This window comes from Globicephala melas, chromosome 5, assembly GCF_963455315.2.
Source record: "Globicephala melas chromosome 5, mGloMel1.2, whole genome shotgun sequence".
Lineage (NCBI taxonomy): Eukaryota > Metazoa > Chordata > Mammalia > Artiodactyla > Delphinidae > Globicephala > Globicephala melas.
In genome coordinates, this window is record NC_083318.1 from 42,588,050 (window position 1) to 42,615,006 (window position 26,957).

The 26,957-nt window shown below is 38.5% G+C and overlaps 1 protein-coding gene across 4 annotated transcripts in view; it reads left to right on the plus strand.

The window, feature by feature from the left end:
• The window catches only part of C1QTNF7 (C1q and TNF related 7), a 137,930-nt gene that overhangs the window by 100,815 nt on the left and 10,158 nt on the right, over positions 1-26,957 (plus strand). The window contains exon 2 of one of the 4 annotated variants that reach the window (XM_060298755.1): positions 23,729-23,833. The exons of 2 other annotated variants lie outside the window; for them this stretch is intronic. In XM_060298755.1, the coding sequence (XP_060154738.1) occupies positions 23,729-23,833 (105 nt within the window). Of the gene's footprint in view, positions 1-21,129; positions 21,146-23,728; positions 23,834-26,957 lie in introns of those variants that run through there. One more of the 4 variants, XM_070045524.1, reaches the window with a different exon arrangement.

Consider the following 26,957-nt stretch of genomic DNA (forward strand, 5'->3'; position numbering starts at 1 on the left):
TAAAGAATATATGGCACATATATACAATGGAATATTACTCAGCCATGAAAAGAAATGAAACTGAGTTATTTGTAGTGAGGTGGATTGAGCTAGAGACTGTCATACAGAGTGAAGTAAGTCAGAAAGAGAAAAACAAATACCATATGCTAACACATATATATAGAATCTAAAAAAGAAAAAAAATGGTTCTGAAGAACCTAAAGGCAGGACAGGAATAAAGAAGCAGACGTAGGGAATGGACTTGAGGATACGGGGAGGGGGAAGGGTAAGCTGGGATGAAGTGAGAGAGTGGCATGGACATATATACACTACTAAATGTAAAATAGATAGCTAGTGGGAAGCAGCCGCATAGCACAGGGTGATCAGCTCAGTGCTTTTTGTCCACCTAGAGGGGTGGGATAAGGAGGGTGGGAGGGAAATGCAAGAGGGAGGAGATATGGGGATGTATGTATATGTATAGCTGTTTCACTTTGTTATACATGAGACACTAACACACCAGTGTAAAGCAATTATAGGCCAATAAAGATGTTAAAAACAAAAACGAAATGTTAGAATACAAACATGCAAGAAATCTGCTGTAAAATAGAACGAGAGGATAAAAAAAAGCAAACAGCAACAGTGTATGGGCAATATTACAAATCTTTGAACAAAAGATCTATGAACAGACACACATATAGAACAATAAAAAAACAAACATTTTTAATAAGTAGGTAATAATACCTACTTCACTAGGTGTCAGGATTACTGTGGCTAGCATAGAGTAGGTGCTTAATAAATGGATGATATTATTTGCTGCCTTCAAGTTAGGAATCCCAATAAATGGTGTTGACTCTTGGCCCCTTGAGGAACTTCCTCTGGGCTGCCAGGGGAAACCCTTCAGATAGGTCCCTTGTCCTGACCACTGGCTAATGTCCTGAGAGGCCAGATATGTACGTCTCAGTGACCACAACTGCCCGTAGAAAAAGAGCACCCCTGTGTAACCAGCTGCACAGGACAGCAGGTGTTTTTGGCTTCCAAGTTGCCCCAGAATCCAAGAGCAAGGTGGATCTCACCATTTCAACCAATGGCACTGACGTACTAGAAAATAATCCCACTTTCCATTTGCACCTTCTGTGATTTTCCCTGGTATTTCTCAAATGGCCAAGTTCTGCGTAATGGATGCCTTTGAGCTCATTCTTTATTACTCTTAACAAACTGGAGGATATTGTTAGCTGGCCGCAAGTGCTGCCTACTTCCTCTCCAGGCAAGGAGATGAGATCTCAGGTCCCCCTTCCCTTTTAACTCCTCTCTTTCCTGTCTTGTGAGGGTCCCAGGAGAACTGCTCCCAGGGCCAGGGATATAACCCCAATGAGCCACTCTAAAGCCAGAGTTGACCAGCTGACCTCAGAGGGCCCTCCTTCCTTTTTGCTTTGCCTCAAATCAGCCTGCTGGGCTCCAGCAAAGTGAAACTCCACACAGAATTTCTTGATTCCTCAAGTTCCATCCGTGGTCTAGCTGGATATCTTAGGAGAAGCAGTTATTGTGGAAACTTGGGACCTAAGAACACCCTGCTTGAAACCAAACACTTCATACCTTGATGCCAACAATTACCAACTGGGTGACTTCGGACAAGTCCCTTACCCACCTAAAGCTGTAGCTTATGTAGATACGCAGTGGGAATAATAGTATCCATTCAGCGTTCATTTGTTGAGGTCCTCCTCTGATCCATGCACTTTTCTGGGAAGGAACAAGTCCTTGATTGTTGTCCTCAGGGAGCTTAGAATGTGGCATACCAACCTCATGCAACTGTTAGGAAGATAAAATAAACGTTAGGTGCTGGGACCGTGCTGGGCATGTAGTAAGCGTGAAACACCAGTTAGCTCTCGTCTTTGTTATTAGCACTATTATGATTATCAGCATTGCTGTGAATGCTTTCATTCTTTTACAATCCAGTTCAAGATTCAGACACTCAAAACGTTTTCAAACCAGGCTTCTAGCTCTCATCAACACTTTAACATGGGAACTACCAATGAATGAGGTCTGAGTTCAATTAATATTGGTTTATTTATTTATCCATCCTGGAAAATAGTAGACGTTCAACACATGTTTGTTTACTGTGTATTTCCTGCCTTTGTAGATTTTTTTTTCTTTAGGTCATAAAATCACAGGGTAGTTTGAATTATTGGAATGGTTTTAAATAGGAGAATGCTATTCTTCTTTCATTTAATCAATATTTATTTATCAAATGCTCATTGTTTGAGTTCACTTTAGCAGCAGACTAGACGTTGGACTTGAAGGCAAAAAACCACAATGACAGAGAGAGCCATTAAAAGCCTGTTGCAAGAGGTCAGGTATGAGACATCCAGGCCTAAACTGAGGAAAGTAGGAAAGTAGGAGAGTTATTTACTTGGCTGTTCATACACACCCGTTGTGTTTACTTCCAGAACCCAATCCTCGTTGTCGACTGCTTTTCATGGTCTTATTTGGGCATCTAATTAGAATTAGTCATTATATCAACTGGCATATATTAAGAAATTCTAGATTTTAGGCCTTGGCTATAAGTGGGTGATACAAAGATGAATAAGACAGGGTTCTTGCCCCAAAGGAGCACACTGTAAGGTGCACATTCTTATCCCTGAGTTTATATCAAGTGTAACTCAGGTATAAAAGACTAGCTTCCCCCTACAGACTGCAACCCCTTAAAAGTAGGAGTTGGCTTTCCCACACTTATTGGGGGCCTCAATAAACAATACCCCTGCTTCTCTGCCAGATTTTATGCAAATTGAGAAATAAAACAAAGCAGTTTGCATCCGTATTGTGGAAATAAATGAAGACCAACTAAATGAGAACAAGAAAAGGCTATTTATTCAGAGCTGGCTATAGCAAGGGAGTCAGCCACCAACACTTGCATTTTGGCAGAGATTCAAAAACAGGCAGAGGAGTGGGAAAGCTTTATAGTGGAAGACAGAGAAGGTTTCAGGTATGCCCTGACTGGAAGGAATTTTCATAGGAAAGCTGTATGTGGGATAACCAGACAAGGGTCATCCTATGTGATTGATTGGGGTGTATATTTGGCTTTCTTTGGTTGGACTTACACTGGAAGTGGAGACAAAAATTAGGGAAGCTGTCAGTTATTATTCAGGTCCTGGCTATGTGGGGCTGATTGTTGCAGGGGTTATTGTTTGGCTTCCAGGATTGTTACTAGAGACAGTAGTCTGACTTCCTGCACATCTAGCTTATAACAACAAGTTGGCCTCCTTGGCTGTTATGATAGGTAAGGTTGGTTTCCTGGGTAGGTTGCCTAAGGTTGTAGGTCAGAGTCTATTGTAAATATGGTCTGGCCATTGTCTGTATATTCAGTCTCTCAATTCCCAACCCCCCCCAAAAAATCTTGACTTTTACTTCACCCCATATAAAAAATTAAAAGATATCATAAACCTAAATATAAAACCTAAAACTATACAATTTCTAGGAGGAAATATTTGTAACCTTGAGTTGAGCAAAAATTTCTTAAATAAGATATAAAAACACTAAATATAAAAGAAAAAATTTAATAAACTGCACTTAAAATGAAATGCTTCTCTTCAAAAGACATAACTAATAAAAAAAAAAGTCAAATCATAGACTGGAGAAACTATTTGTAAAACACACATCTGATATATATCTAGAATATATAAATTCTTACAACAAATGATAAGCAGATAACCCAAAGTGAACAAAAGATTTGAACTGATTTTTCAACAAGGAAGATATACGGATGGCAAATAAGTACATGAAGAGATACTCAACATCATTAGGGAAATTCAATTAAAACCACAACACAATACCACCACACACCAATTCGAATGGTGAAAATTTGAAAGCAAAATCAGTAATACGAAGTGCTGGCAAGGATCTGGAGCACGTAGAACTTTCATCCATTGCTGCTGAAAATACAAAATGGCATACTCTCTTTGGAAAAGAGTTTGGCAATTTCCTATGAAGTTAAATATACATGTAACATATTCACCAACAATCTCTCTCCTAGGTATTCAGCCAAGAGAAATAGAAACACGTTTACACAAAGACCTGTGCATGAATGTTTATTACAACTTTAATTCAGAAGAGCCAACCACTGGAAACAAGTTTAATGTCCCTCAGCTCGTACATGGACAAACCAGTTGTGGTACGCCTATACAGTGGAATAGTGCTTAGCAGAGAAAGGAGCAAGGGTGACTCTCAAAAGCTTACGCTCCATGAAAGAAGACAGATTCAAGAGCCCACATGTTGTGGGACTCCACTTATATGAGATTCTGGAAAAGGCAAAATCATAGGGACAGAAATAAATCAGTGGCTGCCAGTGGCTAGAATGGGGGAGAGTTTTTACCACAAAGGGGCATGAGGAAACATTTAAGAGGGAATGGAAATGTTCTGTCTCTAGTGTGTGATGGTTATACTACATTGGTCAAAACTCATTCGACCATACACAGAAAAAAGAATGACTTTTACTCTTTATAAATTATACCTTTTTTAAGAATATTGCTTTGGTGTGATGGTAAAGGAGCTTCTTAAACCAGATTCCCTGAAACTGGGCAGAATTTCATAACCAGTCAACAGAGCTGAACATACCTAGTTCTTCCCATATATCCCAAATTCATCCATTCTACTTTCTCTGGGGAAGAATAAATAAAGAGGTAGAGTGCTTCGGGAAATCCCTACTCCATGAAAATGAAAGGAACAGGGAAAATGCAGTCTCCTCTACCACCATTCCCTGTTCCATTAGTGTTAAACTTTGAAGTAGCACAATTTTTTTCCTGCAAAGGCATTGTGTCCCTCTTTTTTTTTTAAACATCTTTATTGGAGTATAATTGCTTTACAATATTGTCTTAGTTTCTGCTGTATAATAAAGTGAATCAGGTATATGTATACATATATCCCAATATCCCCTATCTCTTGCATCTCCCTCTCACCCTCCTTATCCCACCCCTCTAGGTGGTCACAGAGCACCGACCTGATCTCCCTATACAATGCAGCTCCTTCCCACTAGCTATTTTACATTGGTAGTATTTATACGTCAATACTACCCTCTCACTTTGTCCCAGCTTACACTTCCCCCTCCCTGTGTCCTCAAGTCCATTCTCTATTTCTGCGTCTTTAATCCTGTTCTGCCCCTAGGTTCATCAGAACCTTTTTTTTTAATTTAGATTCCATATATATTTGTTAGCATATGGTATTTGTTTTTCCCTTTCTAACTTACTTTACTCTCTATGACAGACTCTGGGTCCATCAACCTCACTACAAATAGTTCAATTTCGTATCTATTTACGGCGGAGTAATATTCCATTGTATATATGTACTACAACTTCTTTATCCATTCATCTGTTGATGGACACTTAGGTTGCTTCCACGTCCTGGCTATTGTAAATAGAGCTGCAATGAACATTGGGTGCATGTGTCTTTTTGAATTATGGTTTTCTCAGGGTATATGCCCAGTAGTGGGATTGCTGTGTCGTATGGTAGTTCTATTTTTAGTTTTTTAAGGAACCTCCACACTGTTCTCCATAGTGGCTGTATCAATTTACATTCCCACAAACAGTGTAAGAGGGTTCCCTTTTCTCCACACTCTCTCCAGGATTTATTGTTTGTAGATTATTTGATGATTGCCATTCTGACCATTGTGAGGTGATACCTCATTGAAGTTTTGATTTGCATCTCTCTAATGATTAGTTATGAGCATCCTTTCATGTCTTTGCTGGCAATCTGTAGATCTTCTCCAGAAAAATGTCTATTTAGGTCTTCTGCCCATTTTTGGATTGGGTTGTTTGTTTTTTTAATATTGAGCTGCATGTGCTATTTTTATATTTTGGAGATTAATCCTTTGTCAGTTGCTTCATTTGCAAATATTTTCTCCCATTCTGAGGGTTGTATTTTCATCTTTCTTATGGTTTCCTTTGCTGCACAAAAGTGTTTAAGTTTCATTAGGTCCCATTTGTTTATTTTTGTTTTTATTTCCATTTCTCTAGGAGGTGGGTCAAAAGGATCTTGCTGTGACTTATGTCAAAGAGTGTTCTGCCTATGTTTTCATCTAAGAGTTTTATACTGTCTGGCCTTACATTTAGGTCTTTAATGCATTTTGAATTTATTTTTCTGTATGGTGTTAGGCAGTGGTCTAATTTCATTCTTTTACATGTAGCTGTCCAGTTTTCCTAGCACCACTTACTGAAGAGGGTGTCATTTCTCCATCGTATATTCTTGCCTCATTTATCAAAGATTAGGTGACCATATGTGCATGGGTTTATCTCTGGGCTTTCTATCCTGTTCCATTGATCTCTATTTCTGCTTTTGTGCCAGTACCCTGTTTTCTTGATTACTGTAGCTTTGTAGTATTGTCTGAAGTGAGGGAGCCTGATTCCTGCAGCTGCATTTTTCTTTCTCAAGATTGCTTTGGCTATTTGGGGTCTTTTGTGTTTCCATATTAATTGTGAAATTTTTTTGTTCTAGTTCTGTGAATAAATGCCATTGCTAGTTTGATAGGGATTGTATTGAATCTGTAGACTGCTATGGGTAGTATAGTCATTTTCACATTGTTGATTCTTTCAATCCAAGAACATGGTATATCTCTCCATCTGTTTGTATCATCTTTAATTTCTTTCATCAGTGTCTTATAGTTTTCTGCATACAGGCCTTTTGTCTCCTTAGGTAGGTTTATTCCTAGGTATTTTATTCTTTTTGTTGCAATGGAAATGGGAGTGTTTCCTTAATTTCCCTTTCAGATTTTTTTTTTTTTTTGCAGTATGCGGGCCTCTCACTTTTGTGGCCTCTCCTGTTGCGGAGCACAGGCTCCAGACATGCAGGCTCAGCGGCCATGGCTCATGGGCCCAGCTGATCTGCAGCATGTGGGATCTTCCCGGACTGGGGCACAAACCGATACCCCCTGCATTGGCAGGTGGACTCTCAACCACTGCACCACCAGGGAAGCACACTTTCAGATTTTTCATCGTTAGTGTATAGGAATGCAAGAGATTTCAGTGCATTAATTTTTATCCTGCTACTTTACCAAATTCATTGATTAGCTCTAGTAGTTTTCTGGTAGAGTCTTTAGGATTTTCTATGTATAGTATCATGTCATCTACAAACAGTGACAGTTTTACTTCTTCTTTTCCAATGTGGATTCCTTTTACTTCTTTTTCTTCTCTGATTGCTGTGGCTAAAACTTCCCAAACTCTGTTCAATAATAGTGGTGAGAGTGGGCAAGCTTGTGTTGTTCCTGATCTTACAGGAAATGTTTTCAATTTTTCACCATTGAGAACAATGTTGGCTGTGGGTTTGTCATATATGGCCTTTATTATGTTGAGGTAGGTTCCCTCTATGCTTATTTTCTGGAGAGTTTTTATTATAAATACATGTTGAATTTTGTTGAAAGCTTTTTCTGCATCTATTGAGATGATCATATGTTTTTTTCTCCTTCAATTTGTTAATATGGTATATCACATTGATTGACTTGTGATTTTTGTGATGTCTGAAACATTTATATTAACATATTTCCATACACATAACCCAAAGAAAGTTTAGTATTAGTTGTTTTGTCTGTTTCTTTTTTTATACTGCAGGTTCTTATTATCATCAATTTTATACCCATCAGTGTATACATGTCAATCCCAATCACCCAATTCAGCACACCACCATCCTCACCCCACCGCGGTTTTCCCCACTTGGTGTCCATATGTCTGTTCTCTACATCTGTGTCTGTGTCTCAAGAATTTTGAAGAATCCTTGCATTCCTGGGATAAACCCCACTTGAACATGGTGTATGATCCCTTTAATGTGCTGTTGGATTCTGTTTACCAGTATTTTGTTGAGGATTTTTACATCTAGGTTCATCACTGATATTGGCCTGTAGTTTTCTTTTATTGTGGCATCTTTGTCTGCTTTTGGTATCAGGGTAATGGTGGCCTCATAGAATGGGTTTGGGAGTGTTCTTCCCTCTACTATATTTTGGAAGAGTTTGAGAAGGATGGGTGTTAGCTCTTCTCTAAATGTGTGCTATAATTCACCTATGAAGCCATTTGGTCCTGGGCTTTTGTTTGTTGGAAGATTTTTAATCACAGTTTCAATTTCAGTGTTTGTGATTGGTCTGTTTATATTTTCTATTTCTTCCTGGTTTAGTCTTGCAAAGTTGTACTTTTCTAAGCATTTGTCCTTTTCTTCCAGCTTGTCCATTTGATTGACATATAGTTGCTTGTAGTAATCTCTCATGATCCTTGGTATTTCTGCAATGTCAGTTATTACTTCTCCTTTTTTATTCCTAATTCTGTTGATTTGAGTCCTCTCCCTTTTTTCCTTGATGAGTCTGGCTACAGGTTTATAAATTTTGTTTATCTTCTCAAAGAACCAACTTTTAGTTTTATTGATATTTGTTATTGTTTCCTTCATTTCTTTTTCATTTATTTCTCATCTGATCTTTATGATTTCTTTCCTTCTGCTAACTTTGGGGATTTTTTGGTTCTTTGTTCTCTGATTGCTTTAGATGTAATGTTAGGTTGCTTATTTGAGATGTTTTTTATTTCTTGAGGTAGGATTGTATTGCTATAAACTTCCCTGTAAGAACTGCTTTTGCCGCATCCCATAGTTTTTGGGCCGTCGTGTTTTCATTGTCATTTGTTTCTAGGTATTTTTTTATTTCCTCTTTGATTTCTTCAGTGATTTCTTGGTTATTTAGTACTGTATTGTTTAACCTCCATGTGTTTGTATTTTTTACCTTTTTTTCCTGGAATTGACATCCAGTCTCATAGTGTTGTGGTCAGAAAAGATATTTGATACGATTTCAATTTTCTTAAATTTACCAAGGCTTGATATGTGACCCAAGATATGATCTATCCTGGAGAATGTTCCATGAGCACTTGAGAAGAAAGTGTAATCTGCTGTTATTGGATGGAATATCCTATAAATATCAATTGAGTCTATCTGGTCTAATGTATCACTTAAAGCTTGTGTTTCCTTATTTATTTTCATTTTGGATGATCTTTCCATTGATGAAAGTGGGGTGTTAAACTCCCCTACTATTATTGTGTTACTGCCAATTTCCCCTTTTATGGCTGTTAGCATTTGCCTTATGTATTGAGGTGCTCCTATGTTGGGTGCAAATATTTACAGTTGTTATATCTTCTTCTTGGATTGATCCCTTGATCATTATGTAGTGTCCTTCTTTGGCTCTTGTAATAGTCTTAAAGTCTATTTTGTCTGATACGAGAATTGTTGCTCCAGCTTTCTTTTGATTTTCATTTGCATGGAATACCTTTTTCCATCCCCTCACTTTCAGTCTGTATATGTCCCTAGGTCTGAATTGGGTCTCTTGTAGACAACATATATACAGTTCTTGTTTTTGCATCCATTCAGCCAGTCTATGTCTTTTTGTTGGAGCATTTAATCCATTTACACTTAAGGTAATTATCAATATGTATGTTCCCATTACCATTTTCTTAATTGTTTTTGTAGGTCTTTTCCTTCTCTTGTGTTTCTTGCCTAGTGAAGTTCCTTTAGCATTTGTTGTAAAGCTGGTTTGGTGGTGCTGAATTCTCTTAACTTTTGCTTGTCTGTAAAGGTTTCACTTTCTCCATCAAATCTGAATGAGATCCTTGCTGGGTAGAGTAATCTTAGTTGTAGGTTTTTCCCTTTCATCACTTTAAATACGTCCTGCCACTCCCTTTTGGCTTCTAGCGTTTCTGCTGAAAAATCAGCCGTTAACCTTATAGGGATTCTCTTTTATGTTAATTGTTGCTTTTCCCTTGCTGCTTTTAATATGTTTTCTTTGTATTTAAGTTTTGATAGTTTGATTAATATGTGTTTTGGTGTGTTTCTCCTTGGATTTATCCTGTATGGAACTCTCTGCACTTCCTGGACTTGGGTGACTCTTTCCTTACCCATATTAGGGAAGTTTTCAATTATAATCTCTTCAAATATTTTCTCAGTCCCTTTCTTTTTCTCTTCTTCTTCTGGGACCCCTATAATTTGAATGTTGGTGCGTTTAATATTGTCCCACAAGTCTCTGAGACTGTCCTCAATTCTTTTCATTCTTTATTCTGCTCTGCAGTAGTTATTTCCACTCTTTTATCTTCCAGATCACTTATCCATTCTCCCTCAGTTATTCTGCTATTGATTCCTTCTAGAGAATTTTTAATTTCATTTACTGTGTTGTTCATCATTGTTTGTTTGGTCTTTAGTTTTTCTTGGTCCTTGTTATACGTTTCTTGTATTTTCTCCATTCTATTTCCAATATTTTGGATCATCTTTACTATCATTACTCTGAATTATTTTTCAGGTAGACTGCCTATTACTTCTTCATTTGTTTGGTCTGGTGGGCTTTTACCTTGCTCCTTCATCTGCTGCCTATTTCTGTGTCTTCTCATTTTGTGTAAATTACTTTGTTTGGGGTCTCCTTTTTGCAGCTGCAGGAACATAGTTCCCATTATTTTTGGTGTCTGCCATCAGTGGGTGAGGTTGGTTTGGTGGCTTGTGTAGGCTTCCTGGTGGAGGGTACTGGTACCTGTGTTCTCGTGGGTGGCACTGGATCTTGTCTTTCTGGGGGGCAGGGCCACATCCAGTGGTGTTTTTGGGGTGTCTGTGAACTTATTATGATTTTAGGCTGCCTCTCTGCTAATGGGTTGGTTTGTGTTCCTGTCTTGCTAGTTGTTTGGCATGGGGCATCCAGCACTGTAGCTTGCTGGTCATTGAGTGGAGCTGGGTCTTAGCATTGAGATGAAGATCTCAGGGAGAGCTCTTGCCAATTAATATTATGTGGGGCTGGGAGGTCTCTGGTGGTCCAATGTCCTGAACTCGGCTCTCCCACCTCGGAGGCTCAGACCTGACAGCAGGCTGGATCACCAAGACCCTGTCAGCCACATGGCCATGTACATGGGTATTTTCTTGCCTTTTGGGAATCTGAGGTCTTCTGCCAGCATTCAGTAGGTGTTCAGTAGGAGTTGTTCCACATATAGATGTATTTTTGATGTATTTGTGGGGAAGAAGGTGATCTCTACGTCTCACTCCTCTGTCATCTTGAAGGTCCCCATGCAATAGGAGACTCCACTGAAGAGGCCAACATCTGCAATAGCCAGAGATGCAGAGGCATTTTTTTTCAGAGGGTTTGTAGTTTGCTTTTTTTTTCTCTTTTCCTTTGTGCCTTTTCTAGTTTCACTTGTTCTCAGGGTGCTTCATTCAGAGGCCTCACACTCAGCACTTCAGATCAGAGTGCCCATTTCCCTTTTTCCCCTCCAGGAGTAGCTGGTTGCCTCTGCATGATGTCAATTGAACTGTTCCCAGTGTAATTCTTAGATACCATGTTATACTAACAATAAAAATAGAGAGGAACTGTAGAGTAGGTACAGAGAAGAAAAGTGAAGTAGCACATTTTAATAGAAGTTTCCCATTCTCATTGCTGTCGAGTGTGTTGAATGTCATGGAGACAGACCCCTAAGCCAAAATTTGAATAGGCCTTGGATTTTACCCATATGGGTAATGTGATCACTAGTGAAAGTGAAGGTTTTGGAGTCCATCTCTGTCACTTACCAGCCTTGCCCTTCTTTCCCTAGCCTCAGCCCCCTCACTTATCATGGGAAAATCATACCAGCTACCTCATGTGTTCTTGGTAAAGAATAAGTAAGAAATGCATATAAAGCACTTAGGACAGTGCCCTGCCATAAAAAAACTCTTGATAAATGGTAACTATTATTTATTTTCTATTATTCAATGATATGGCATCTCAGAAACAACTTTAAGTGTCCATCAATGGATTAATGGATAAAGAAAATGTTATATATATATATATATATATATATATACATATATATATATACATACACACACAATGGAATACTATTTAGCCATATAAAAATGAAGGAAATCTTACCATTTGCAACAACATATATGGACCTTGAAGGCATTATGCTAAATGAAATAAGTCAGACAAAGAAAAACAAATACAGTATGATCGCACTTCTACATAGAATCTTAAAAAAAAATAAAAATGAACTCAGAGATACAGAGATCAGATTGATGGTTGCCAGAGGCAGGGATGGGAGGTAGGTGGAATGGGTGAAGGGGGTCAAAAGGCACAAACTTTCAGCTATAAGATAAATAAACCTGGGATGAAATATACAGCATGGAAACTATAGTTAATAATACTGTATTGTATATTTGAAAGTTGCTAAGAGAGTAGATCTTGAAAGTTCTCATCACAAGAAAAACAATTTATAACTATGGATGGTGCTAGATGTCAACTAGACTTACTGTGGTGATCATTTTGCAATATATGCCTATATGAAACCATTATTTTGTACATCTGGAGCTAATAAAATGTTATGTGTCCATTATATGTCAATTTTAAGAACACACACACACCACCAGAAAATAAAAATTAAAAAAAACAGAGATACAGAATCTCTCATATGCCAAATATTTCTCAGGGAAATGTGCAAATTGAAGTCACTGCTACAAGAAGCATAGAAGTGGTAAAGCAAACACACAAAGTTTTGGTTCCTGTGGTTTGCCTTCCAGGTTAGGTTTTCCCCTGACCTCACCTTTCCGTCTGCACCATGGTGGGGATGGAGGTGGCCATGCCCAGCTGCACTGAGATCCTTCCCCAGGGCTGACAGGCTTCATTCTGTGCCTGTTGATTCTTAAGTGCCCAAGACAACGCAGATCACTCTGTTAGCCTTCTCATCCCAAGATTCCAGGACTCTCTAACATTTTAAAAATGTATGGACACCAAGCAGGAGAAAGGAGGGGTGGGATGAATTGGGAGATTGGGATTGACATATATACACTAACTAATGTGTATAAGATAGATACCTAATGAGAACCTGCTGTATAGCACAGGGAACTCCACTTCCCTGTACAGTAGAAACTAATACAACATTGTAAAACAACTATACCCCAATAAAAACATAAATAAAAAATAAAGATGATGCTAGTTCTCTCGTGTTTCCTAAACAATCTTAGGATGGTATGACAGGTTATGTTAGTAAAAGCCAAAAATTGCACGTGGCAGCAGTATCACCCATCCTTGACATGTGGCAGGACTAAAGGCCAGCTCTGCACTGTAGTCTTTCCTGGAACACACGGACCCACAGACAGGCCTTTACTGGGCTCAAAACTTCTTGGAATTTCTTTAACAAGTCATCAGAGAGCTCCCCTGTGGACTCTGAAAACTTCACTGAGAAAGCTTGAGACTACATAAAATTACATTTTGCAACTTTTAGTGCACAGTGTAGCAGTTTGTGAGTAAAGTGCTTTTAAGACATTTTAAACTACTCTAAAGTAAGCCTATTTTTGGTTAAAAGTCTCAATGGCTGATGAAGCTGCACGGTGTCAATCACTCTGTTATTTATTATCCAAGATGATAATAATTCCTAGGTTTTCCTGAAATAGTTATGAAATAGATGATATGATGTGTGGAATTTGCTTCTAAACATACCAAATGCAGGGGTAAGGGATTAGTTGAGTAGGGGTATCAATGAAATTATATTCCTCTCAGTAACTATTGAGCTGGTGGTGGGTACACAGCAACTCATTTTCCATTTGGTCTCTACTTTTGTGTATGCTCAAAATTTTCTGTAATTTTTTAGAATGTTCTTATGATTTAAAATATAAGAAGTGATATTTGCGGTAGAAAGATGAGAATCAAGTATTATGATCTGCGATAATACTACCATGTTAACTCTCAATTATCCACAGTAATAGGTGTTTATGTGTATGAAAAATACTGCAGTGTCTTCTCTGTGTGAAGTCAGGAATCAGGTCCTGGTAACTAGCTGTGCTGTACAGAGGAGAGAATCTTACAGGGGACCTGAGTTCTAACTCTGGTCTTATCCATAAATGGGGCCTTTGGAAGAGTCACTTTTCACTGAAGGTATTTTCTTCTCTATAAAATGGGAAAATCAGGCAGATGCCCTCAGAGGGCATCTTCCTTCCCTAATGACTTGAAATTCTCACTGGAGTGAGTTCCAAGGCATTAGAATCCTGTCTTCCTCTTTCAGCTCCTCATCTCCGGGGCCTGCGGTGGCACCTGGCACAGGTAGAGGTCATGACATTTGTTCATTCAATGAGTGTGTGAATTGCCTTTTTTTAAATATGCAAAGCACTTTTCTCACAAGAACTTACATCTTCTCAACAATGAAAGCAGATTCAGTTCATAAGCCAAATGAAGTCTGTATAGCTTATTGAAGTCACCTCAATGAGAGGCAGGAAAATGGCAGCGAGCATCACCTCTATTTGTATCAACTTCATTATTGTAACAGACTGGGGTTGAGGGAGAGCTGGCACCCTGCCCCATAAACCCTGCTCACAGCCTTTCAGGATAAAGACCAGAACCTTCCAAGCCCAGCAGAGCCCTGCTAGTTCCAGGCATATCCTCCAGGCATATGCTCTCCTTTGCTCTTTTCAATGACCTTCTTTCAAAATCATCCTATTCCACCTCAGGGCCTTTGCACATGGCATTCCCTCAGCCTGGAAGTGTTTTCTAATTTCTCTTCCTGGTTAATGACTGTTCCCCTTTTATATTTCAGGTCACATGTCATTTCTTTAGACAAGCCCTAGGTCTCAACTAGGTTGCCCTGCTTAAACACTCCCATAACACCCTGTACTTTCCCTTCAGAAAACACTTTCCAGAGTTTCCTGAATTTATTAAATGATCGTCTATGTCTTAAATATGATATAAATAAGAAACAACTTCACTTTTCTCCCATCACTTTTTCTAGTCAAATCCTGTTGGATCTTTTTCTCTGCCCTTTCATGACAACTCAGGCAAATTCCTTAGCTTTCTGGTCACTTTGAATGACATGAACAATCTTGTTGGTCAATTGTGACTCATTTTCAGACATTAAAAAGACAAATCTAAATCAACACCTAAATATCACATCCAATAGAAAGCTTGTTCTTTTCCAAGTCTTCAGCTCAGAATATGTTATGCTTTTCACTCTTCCCCCATCTCCTACCTCTCCTTCTACTTTGGGCATGTCCAGAGTCAGATAAGAAGGGAGGAGAATTAGAAAAATGTGACCAAAGTATGTTTACTTAATAGGTACTGGTATGGTTCTTTTCTGGGTGCCGATACCTGCTTGGTGCTCCAGGTATTCAACTGCTGGCTCTCTCTGGTTGAACATTTCCCGTAGCCATTAGAGGCTTTCTGAGGGAACTCCATGCTTTACAATTTCCTAATATGGGTGATAAAGTCCTTGGGTGATACCCTGCTTTGCCCCCATACCATCCTCAGCTTCTGCAGTCAGTGGTATGCTAGATGGCTTCTTACTGGCTTCCTCATCCTAGAAGGACTCCCTCCTGGCTCAAGAGGTCCCACCTAAATGGCCCAATCCCAGTTGCCATCCTCAGTGTCATCTGCCTCTTGGGAAATTCATACATCCTTGCCTCATCAATAGCTGCTTTTATACTGCTCTCTCTTCTCCAGACAGCCTTCTGCCTTCAGAATTCTCTAATTTCTATGATCACATAAGACATCAAACTTTAGGGGTAGCTCAAGCTCCCCCACATTTCTCTGATCCCATGAGAATTGCAAGGCTTTCAGTTTCACAGTTCAGTTAATATGCAACTGGAGAACAAGGTGGTTTCTTTCTTGCAGGCACCCCTGATACTATCAGTAATCTCTTGGAGTCCTTGCCACTAGTCTGGGAGTTGGGAAGGGGGTATTATTCCTCCATCTCCTCCCTCCTAGGAAGGGAGAGGAGAGGTCCTTGGCACTCCCTTATCAGCTAATGACTCTCTACCTTGATGGCTCCCTTCAACTATTCATCCTTTTTGAATTTCTAGTTTTCTCTTATGTGGGTAAAAGTGGACTATAGCTAGTATCAGATCCAGCTGGTTTTTGGCAAGTCTTAAATGGATGTATGGGAACTGATTGCCCATTATTCTCTGCCTTGAGTGCTCAACTGAAACTCCAAGATGATGGAAAGTCCGAATTAACATCTGGTAAACATAGTCTTATGCTTATTTGATGAATGTCTGTCTTCCCTACTAGACTTTTTCTCTCTAAGGGTAAGAGCTCCATGTTTGCTCCCCATTGAATACCAAGATCAAGCACTCAGTATCTGGCATATAGTAGGAGCTCAATAAGTATGTAATGAGGTGATTAATAAAAGAACAGAATGAAAGAGTGAGAAGACCAGATCAGATTTATATCACTGACCCTCCCTGGCTTGGAAGGACTAACAGAGGAGGCATCATTTGAGGAGAAGTAGATAAGGTAAAGATTCCCAATTTCTGACTGCCTATCAGAATTACCCATAGAGCTTTTGAAAAATATCAGTACCTAGAACTAATCCACTGGTGTGCTGATACAGTAGATCTAGTTAAGAATCCATGAGTTAAGGTGCATAAGAGAGATCCAAATAATGTTCTAGGAGGGTTCAAAGGAAGGGAAGGCTGTACCTGCTGAGAGTATCAGGGAGGCTTTCTGGAGAAAGCAATGCATAAGGAGGACAAAAGTGAGCATATGTAGAAAAGGGCATGGGAAGGACATGGCCAACAGGGACTTGTAAGCAAGAGGAGATGATATAAGCAGGGCACTGAGGCTAGAAAGACAAGGTTAGATTCCCGCCCGAACCCAGTGCTATGGGAAGGAAGAGGAGGAGTCAGGCGTGCAATCCACCCACCTGCAAGCTGTGTGGATGCAGGAACCTGGTCTTGTAAAGTTAGAAACACCCTATGGGGATACATGGTACAGTGGTTAGGTGGGCCAACTGTGGATCAGCCTGCCCAAATTCCTCATCTACGAAGGGAGGATGATAAAATTACTCACCTCAAGAGGTTATGGTGAGGATTAAAGGAGAAAATGATGTCATGTCTTAGCACATAAGCTAGAACCTTCTTTTAAAAATAATTCTAGTACCGAGAATTGGCTTATATATATTCCCAGTGCTGTGCTGATCTAGCTTAGACCGGCTAGCAAGGGCCAACTCCACACAACTTTGCATTTAGTGAATATCAGGTTGGTAGCTTGAAATTGGCCATGATGGAAGTATTTACACCAAGGAAACTGACAAAGCTATTAATCTGTACCTGTTTCTTGAGAGCTGGTTCACCAGCACACTGTGAGATGCTCTGTGAACGTTGATTGGATTGATCTAGATTGAACTGAATTCAGTTGAAAAGTGAGTTAAGGCTACAGGAAAATAAGCACAAGCTGAGAGGAGAAAAAAATGTCTGCCTAGAAAAGACAGAATAAGACCTTGGCCTCGACATGAGTGGCAGGTGTAAATGGAACCCGACTTTTTTACTTTAAGCCAATACTTCCTTCAGCATATTTTTCTACCCACTTTTTTTTTTTTTGCTACTGTCTCTAAAATAAGTGTGAAAATGATGAGTGAAACAGGCAATAACAAGTTTTAGTAACATTTGAGGTCTGAATGCTCTAGGAGACAATTTCAAAGGTTTTATTCTCTCTGTGAAGAAGAGTAAATCCAGGAAGATATAGACTATAATAAGTTAGCTAAGATGAAAAATAATGAAGAAAAAATCAAATATTGCAGAACAGAAAAAATACAGTGATACTTTAATAATATAAGAAACCTTGCCATCGAACACTAAAGGGAATTTAAGGAAGTTATGAATGACACAGAAAAAGCAAATATGAACACCCGTAAATTGTGTCAACACTTGGTCAAGTTAAGACAGAAAAATAAGAACACATCTACCTCTTTTGGACGTCAAAAAATTTACCCATTTTTAAGCTCTTTGAAGGAGATTGTACCAATCCAAAGAAAAATGAATGAGAAAAGCCCTTTAAGAAGTCATCACTTACATGCACCCCAATATTCATAACAGCATTATTTATAATAGCCAAGAAATGGAAACAACCTAAGTGTCCATTGACAGATGAATAGATAAAGAAGATGTGGTATATATATACAATGGAATAGTACTCAGCCATAAAAAAGAATGAAATAATGCCATTTATAGCAACATGGATGGACCTACAGATTATCATACTAAGTGAAGTAAGTCAGAGAAAGATAAACATCATACAATATCACTTATATGTGAAATCTAAAAAAAGATACAAATGAAGTTATTTACAAAACAGAAACAGACTCACAGATTTGGTAAACTTATGGTTACCAAAAGGGAAAGGGAGGGGAGGGATAAATTAGAAGTTTGGGATTAGCAGATGCACACTACTATACATAAAATAGATAAACAATAAGGTCCTACTATATAGCACAGGGAACTATATTCAATATCTTGTAATAAACTATAATGGAAAAATTCTGAGAAAAGAATATATGTATATATATAACTGAATCAATTTGCTGTACACCAGAAACTAACACAACATTGTAAATCAACTATACTTCAGTAAAAATAAAGTTATCCCTTGTATACAAATAAATGAACATATCCACAGGCTGACATCCCAGAAATTAAGATTATAAGGACTGCTATTCTAGTCCAGCCTTTTAGAAGACCTCAGAGGGGAGTGTGGGAAGATTACCTTCAAGTCAGATAGTCAGGGCCTTCTTACACAAGACAGTGGGTTGTTCTGTGGTGTTAGGCTAGGAGTGAACTAATGAAAGAATTCAGCCTCTATGACCTATGTGCCAGTTCAAGTTCAAATATAGTCATGACATTTTTCTTTCTTCCAATTAGTTCTCAGGATCCCATTTTTTTTTTATTATCAGGTAGACTAGTCAAGATCTAAATCCTCCCCTCCATGAATGATCTAAGAATTCTAGGGGCATTCTTGGTTCAAACGGGGTCATGTCTACTTCTATCCCAGGCAGAAAGTGAAAAACAAAAGTTTTGTCCACTAGTCTTGTTGCTTTAGCTGCCACCAAATTGCCACACTCTAATTGTGCAGAATCTAGTAGATGCTTGTCCATTTGTAGGAGATGCTCTCACTAACCCCGGTACTACAGCCTTACTAAGTTTTAGTATAATGACCCTCTTAATTCTCCACTGTTCCCCAAAGGAGAGCTGTGATGACAGAATCACTGAAGACAGACGAAATTTCAGCTTCATCCATGTACTCCACCAAAACCAGCCACCCCCAAATCCTTTAATGCTTTTGCCCCAGACTCCCAAGTACCTCCCTCTCAATTCCATTCTGTGGTCCACAGTATTCGTTCTTCACAGCAGGCTTTGGACCAAACCAACCCTGTCGTCCATGACTAATTTCTTTAAGTTTACATCATGGAAAGAAGGGGCTGGGTCCTTGGTTCCTTCCTTTCCAGAAGGCCCTGGATGCTTTAAGTAAATAACCTCAACCCCTCTCCAGCCAAGGGTCCCTGAAAGGAAAACCTTCATCAAACCACTACCAAGTGCTTCCCTTTATGTGGAGAGTCACCTGAGTAACCTCTCTCAATATCAAGTACCCCCTTCCAGGTGACTTGTATCTCTACTTGTATGTAAGGTGTAGAGTGGCTGACATTACTTTTTAAGCTCCACCTCATGAAGCACAAGATGAGAGAATATTAAGAACGGTGAGAAAACTTAGAAATAATCAAGGACAACCAATTTATTTTTTTATATCTTTATTGGAGTATAATTGCTTTACAATGTTGTGTTAGTTTCTGCTGTACAACAAAGTGAATCAACTATATGTATACATATATCCCCATATCCTCTCCCTCTTGAGCCTCTCTCCCACCCTCCCTATCCCACCCCTCTAGGTCCTCACAAAGCACCGAGCTGATCTCCCTGTGCTATGCAGCAGGTTCCCACTAGCCATCCATTTTATATTCGGTAGTGTATAAATGTCAGTGCTACTCTCTCATTTTGTCCTAGCTTCCTCTTCCCCCCCACCGTGTCCTCAAGTCTGTTCTCTACCTCTGCGTCTTTATTCCTGCCCTGCCACTAGGTTCATCAGTACTGTTTTTTTAGATTCCATATATGTGTGTTAGCATACAGTATTTGTTTTTCTCTTTCTGACTTACTTTACTCTCTATGACAGACTCTAGGTCCATCCACCTCTTTACAAATAACTCAATTTTATTCCTTTTTATAGCTGAGTAATATAAGGACAGCCATTTTATTTTGAGGATGAGGAAACTCTCTGATTAAGGTCCTACTCTACTTTAGCAAAAGCTGTGCCTCACTTCTGTGCTCAAGGCATTATTTTTATGACTCTATGTTCGAACTCAGATTTTTGACAGCCAATAAATTCAAAAGACTATGTCCTCCAGATGGGAGGGTGGATAGCTAAGGCAAAATAAAGCCCACGAATATTCTTGGTCAAATTTGTGATTCGTGCCCATTTCCCCAACTGGAAGTATTTCTTTCAATTTGCATTCTTAATAGCTTGAGAAGAATGGTGGGGAAAGCAAGATAAAAACAAAATTTTTCAGTCACTCAGTTTCCATAAACACCATCATGAATTACATACTGCTCTTGTAAGGATATACATGAAGTTCGTATCAAAAGGACAAAAAGAAATTGATAGCACTGAAGATGAGTTGTCATAGGGTCTGGAGAACCATTCTGCCTTTTGAGTTGTGATCCATTCTCTATATGAACAAAGACCTATTAGTCTTCTGAAAATATCCAATCATTTATCCATTCAGAGAACAAAGAAAACAGCAGTACAGTATTCATCACCCTCTTTCATTTTGTAGCACATAGGATGAGGGACCATTTTCCTGCCGTATTTACCCAGAATAGGGACATCTTTCCTTGTTATCTCATGAGACACAATCCCACTTCCAGAATCTGAAGATTCTACATTGAAAATGCTCAAAAAGGGCATAACTTTTTTCTCTAAGTTAACAACTAATTTCCAGTCAGTGAGTAATTTTTTTCCTGAAACATCCACTCAGTGGAAAACAAATGAAGAGGGGAAAAAATTAAGTAAACAAATCTGAAAACGAGGCCACAACACACGGAGATGGAGGTGCCTCTACAGCTAACGGTCAAGAAAAGCAGGCACTTTCAGGTTTAACTCAAACAAAATCGAGGTTTTCAACTGGCCCTGATTGAGCCTCACCCAACGAATGACTTTCAGTGCCTCTGGCTCTTTGGGACTACCAGAGAGAATTATTTTTAGCACAACTATTTGGAAACCTCTGAGAACTTGGATCTGTTTTTCTGTCTGGTACCAAAGCAAGATTTTCTCTGAGCTCTCATGAAAGATCCTCAGTCTCTTGTGGATTTAGAATTCTGGAGCAACCCACCATCCCAGAGCAAGGTATGGTGTTTACTCTTTTTTTAGAATTTTGGCAGATGTGGCTGCAATGTCCTATTTCATTACGGTAGCTTTTGAGTTTATTAAACAGATGGCTCTGGAAGAAGAATCCATGAAACTGAAGACCTGGGTTCAAATCTCTGGTCTGACACTAGCTTTGTGACCATAAACAAGTTACCTGACTTCTCTGGACATTGGTACCCCTGTCCGACCTACCACAAAAGGGTCCTTGGGAAGATGATACAGGCTTAACGTTGCTCTGTAGATGACAAAATATTTGATAGATGTTAGAACAGATTACTGTTGTGCCATCGTAGCCTTTTACATACAGCAGATGGAGTTTATAAATTATGAAATGTTTATAAGAATAAATATTGATGAATATTTTCCTTCTTTCAACTTTTGTTGAGCCTCTACTGTAGATCAGTCTTTGTCCTAAATGTTTGTGATAGAGTTTGCATTTTGGTGGAGAAAAAGCAATAGTTAGTCATAACACAATGTGGTTGTGTGGCTATGCTGGGTGGAGTAGAGACAGGAGAAGGAAGGGACTTCATGGCCAACAGAAGAAGCTGTTCTGAGGAGGAAAACCAGGGCCCCAAAGGGAGAGCTGAGGAAGAACAAACAGAAGGCACTGGGGTGTGAGCAGCTCAGGTCTGATCCCGTCTTGCTCACAGTGAACTCCTAGTGCAGCCAGAGGAGGACAAACCCTGCTGTTGTGAAATCCCTTCCCCTGCAGGCCAAGGATATGTCTCGTTTTGGCCTCCATGGTTACCTATCCTCCTCCTAATGAATTCCAAGCAAAACACATTTTCAACTTGAATTAGTAATTGAGCCCTTTGCCATGAAGTAATGTTACAGTTTCCCTCACATGATGTCAGGGAAAACCCAAGTGTTTAGAGACAAAAGAGCTCAGTTCAAATCCTGCCTGGGCCATTTTTAGGGCTGTGTGGACTTGAACCCTCAGACTCTCCATTTTATTATTTGTAAAGTGAAGATAATAGCACCAACTTCATAAAAGTGGTGTGGGGATTGAGTAAATGGTGTCTTGAAAGCACAGTAATAAGAATACTAGTAGGTTCCATACATCCCAATTAATCTTTTTTTTTTTTTTTTTTTTTTGGCGGTACGTGGGCCTCTCACTGTTGTGGCCTCTCGCGTTGCGGAGCACAGGCTCCGGACGTGCAGGCTCAGCGGCCATGGCTCACGGGCCTAGCCGCTCCGCGGCATGTGGGATCTTCCCGGACCGGGGCACGAACCCGTGTCCCCTGCATCGACAGGCGGACTCTCAACCACTGTGCCACCAGGGAAGCCCCTAATCTTTTTTACTTAGTTTTTTTGTGGTAAAATATACACAACATAAAACTTGCCAGAGTATACAGTTCTACGGCATTAGGTACATTCACAACGCTGTACAACCATCACCACCATCCATCTCCAGAACTCTTCATCTTCCCCAACTGAAACTCTGTCTTCATTAAACACTCACTCATCATTTCCCCCTCCCTCCAGCCCTTGGTAATCACCATTCTATTTTCTGTCTTTACAATTTTGATTATTCTAGACACATCATATAAGTAGAATCATACAATATTTGTTCTTTTGTGACTGGGTTATTTCACTTGGCATCAAAGTCTTCAAGATTCACCCATGTTGTAATATGTGTCAAAAATATCTTCCTTTAAAAGCTGAATAATATTCCATTGTGTGTATGTGCCACATTTTGTTTAACCATTCATCTGTTGATGGACACTTGAGTTGCTTCCACCTTTTGGCTATTGTGAATAATGCTGCTGTGAATATGGGTATACAAACATGTTTGAGCTCCTGCTTTCACTTTTTGGGTATATCCAGAAATGGAATTACTGGATTATATGATAATTCTATATTAAATTTTTTGAGTAATCACCATACTGTTTTGTACAGCAGCTGGACAATTTTACATGTCTACCACCTACATTTTAAATTTTTTTCCAGCTTTATTGTGATATAATTAACATATAACATTGTGTAAGTTTAGAGTATATGACATGAAGATTTGGTACTCATATGTTTTGCAAAATGATTAACACAATAAGATTAGTTGACACATCCATCACCTCAGGTAATTATTATTTTTTGTGTGTAGTGAGAACATTTGAGATCAACTCTCTCAGCAACTTTCAAGTGTATGATACAGTATTGTTAATTATAGACACCACGTTATACATTAGATTCTCAAAATGTATTCATCTCATAGCTGGAAGATCCTTTGTTTGTACCCTTTGGCCAACAACTCTTTGTTTCCTCCACACTTCAGCCCCCGGTAACCACAATTCTACTTTGTTTCTGTGAGTTAAGCTTTTAAAATTTCACATATAATCAAGATAATTTGTCTTTCTCTGTCTGATTTATTTCACTTAGCATAATGCCTTCAAGGTTCAACCATGTTGTCACAAATGACAGAATTTCCTTCTTTTTTGTGGCTGAATAATATTCCATTGTATATTTTATACACACACAGACGCACACACACACATACACACACACACACACACAAATATATATATCACATTTTCTTTATCCATTCATCTGTTGTTGGAAATTTAGGTTTCTCCCACGTCTTGGCTATTGTGAACAATGCTGCTATGAACATTGGGGTGCACGTACCTTTTCGAATTAGAGTTTTCATGGGAATACAGACATCTCTTCAAGGTAATGATTTTCATTTCCTTCAGATAAATACTACCCAAAAGTGATATTGCTGGATCACATGGTACTTCTATTTTTAATTTCTTGAGGAATCTCCATATTGTTTTCCCTAGTAGCTGTACCAGTTTATATTCTCACCAACAGTGTACAGTATTCCTTTTCTCCATGTTCCCACCAACACTTGTTATCTCTGGTCTTTTTATGATGGCCATTCTAACAGGTGTGAGGTGATAGCTTATTGGGTTTTTTTTTCATTTTCAATTTCCTGATAATAAGTGATGTTGAGCATCTTTTCATGTACCTGCTGTCCATTCATATGTCCTCTTTGGAAAAATGTCTATTCAGATTCTTTACCCATTTTTAATTGGATTATTTGGTTTTTAGTATTGAGTTATATGAGTTCTTTATGTATTTTGGATATTAACCTCTTCTCAGATACATGAGTGGCAAATTTTATCCCCCATAGGTTGCCTATTCATTTTGTTGATTGTTTTTTTTGCTGTGCAGCTTTTTAGTTTGGTGTAGTCCCACTTGTTTATTTTTGCTTTTGTTGCTTATGCTTTTGGTGTCATATTCAAAAAACTGTTGCCAAGACCAGTGTCAAGTGCTTTCTCCCTGTGTGTTCTTCCAGAGGTTTTATGATTTTAGGGCTTACATTTAAGTCCTTAACCCATTTTGAGTTATATTTTTGAGTGGTGTGAGATAGGGTTCCAATTTCTTTTTTTTTTTTTTTTTGTATGTGAATATCTAGTTTTTTCCAACACCATTTATTTATTGAAGAGACTATATTTTGCCTGGTGAGTATTCTTGGCTCCCTTGTCAAGTATTAGTTGACCATGTATGCATGGGCTTATTTTATTTTATAATAAAGAAAAAACATGTTATTTACTGAAAGCTCTCAAACTGTGGGCACATTTTCTAGAAGTTAAATCTTTGCACTGATTTATTCAGTATTTCTCCAAGTATTTTCCATAGCTAGTTTAGCAAAAACTAAGGGTTTTATGACTTAAAATATTTACAAAACACTATATACTACATTCCTGCCTTACAGATTCAAAATATACATTAACATGAAGGCTTTGAAATCTATAGTACCACAAAGTATTATAATTTTTTAAATGGGTATTTAAAAAAATTAAAGATCTGTTACTTTGTAATCCTTACAGAAAAATAGGATAGAGAATCATTTACAACTAACATCCAGGACAGATCTGTTCAAATTAACAATATTTCCAGAGCTTTGATTTTCTAACTCCAAAGGAGCACACTAGTGGAAAAAAATAATACATTTTAGCACATGTTCTGCATAAATTTACATAATTCAATGTAATATTTCAAAGTATTTTGTATGAGGAGTGACTGCTAATGTGTATGTTTCTTTTTGTAGTTTTAAAAATGTTCTAAAATTAGATTATGGTGTACATTGAATTGTATACTTAAATTGGTCAGTTTTATGATGTGTAAATTAAATCTCAAAAAGCTGTTTAAAAGTATTGTAATGTGTATAGAGCCATGACTCACATAGTTCATTCCCAGTCAGAATAACCAAATTCATCACAAACCAGTGGGGCAGTGGTTGAAGGATGGACTTTTTAATACAAGGTGTTGAAAATATAAAGTTGGATCCCTACCTCACACATTTTAATCAGAAAGACTCCAATGGCTCAAATTTTAAAGGTGAAAAAATGAAAATAAAATTGAAAGAAAAGTGGGAGAATTCTTTTTATTATCTTGAAGTGGGGAAGACCTTCTAAACACAAGAAATTGAACCCCCAAAAGTGTCTTCAAGATAAAAAGATTTTTTAAAATACATGAATGAAGTGAAAAAACAAACTGGGAAATGCTATTTGCTGCTCATGTCATAAACCACATGCAAAGAATATACATATAAATATCTATTGCACTATTGTTTGTAATATCACAAGAATAAAAATGTCCCAAGTATCCATCAATAGGTGACTTGTTAAATATAATAGATTCTTACGATGGATATTCCACAGCGACTAAAAAAAGAATGAGGCAGCTCTGTCTATATACTGATATCTCCAAGCTAAGTGGAAAAGCAAGGTGCAGGAATTTGCATACAGTATGCCTACAGGTGGAAGGACCCACAAGAAACTAGCAAAAGTGATTGCCTCTAGAGAGGGAACCTACATGTCTGGGAGACTGAGAGGAAAGAGAAGAGATTTCCTTTTCATTGCACATCTTTTTTTAATTTTATGAAGGTGCATGTTTTATCTATATAAAAATAAATATTTTAAATACTTTAGACTATACAAAGTTAAAACAACTTAAATCCTTTATCTGTATTTCTCAAACAGATACTGCAAAAGGGACCCATAGACCCCAGGAATATTTCTTTAAATTCTCTCTTTCCTCTTTCTTTTGTAATATTCTCATATTCCATAATTTCTATCTAGTCTTTTTCCCACAAAAATCACACCTTCCCCGCCCCCAAAATCTCCTTTGCCCTCAGCCTGAGTTTTTTGTGCTAAGCACTATTCTACATGGTTGGAGACGTCAATGGCTAACACAAAGATCCCTGCCCTCATGAAGCTTACATTCTATCAGCTAGAGATATTTACAAATTTAAACGCATAATAAAATTAAGAATAATCTAGTAAATTAGAGGATGATGAGTACAATGGAGAATAGAAAAAAACAGAACAGAAAGAGGGCACGTCATGGATAGGAGAAGGTCGTTTGCAATGTTAGATGAAGAGGTGAAGGTTGGCTTTAATGAAATGGTAGCGTTTGAACAAAGGCAGAAGCAGATGAGGGAGGGAGACATATAGGCATCTTGGAGAAGAGAGCTCCAGACAGAGGGAAGAGACAGTGTGAAGGCCCTAAGGCAGAGTGTATCTGGCATCTTCGAGAAACATCAAGGAGTCCAGTGTGACAGATGATGAGGAAGTGGGAAAAGAGTAGAAGAAGATGAAGTCAGGGAGGTAAGAAAGGTGGGCAACCAATCAAGTAGGGCCTTGTAGACCACGTACCATGAGGCTTTTGACTTTTAAATGAAATGAAGAACCATTACAAGATAATGCCACTGTAGTTTTCCATTATAACCCACACCCCTTTGTCATCCTGACGATTTGAGTCCCAAGCCTCAACCCAAGCCACTCAC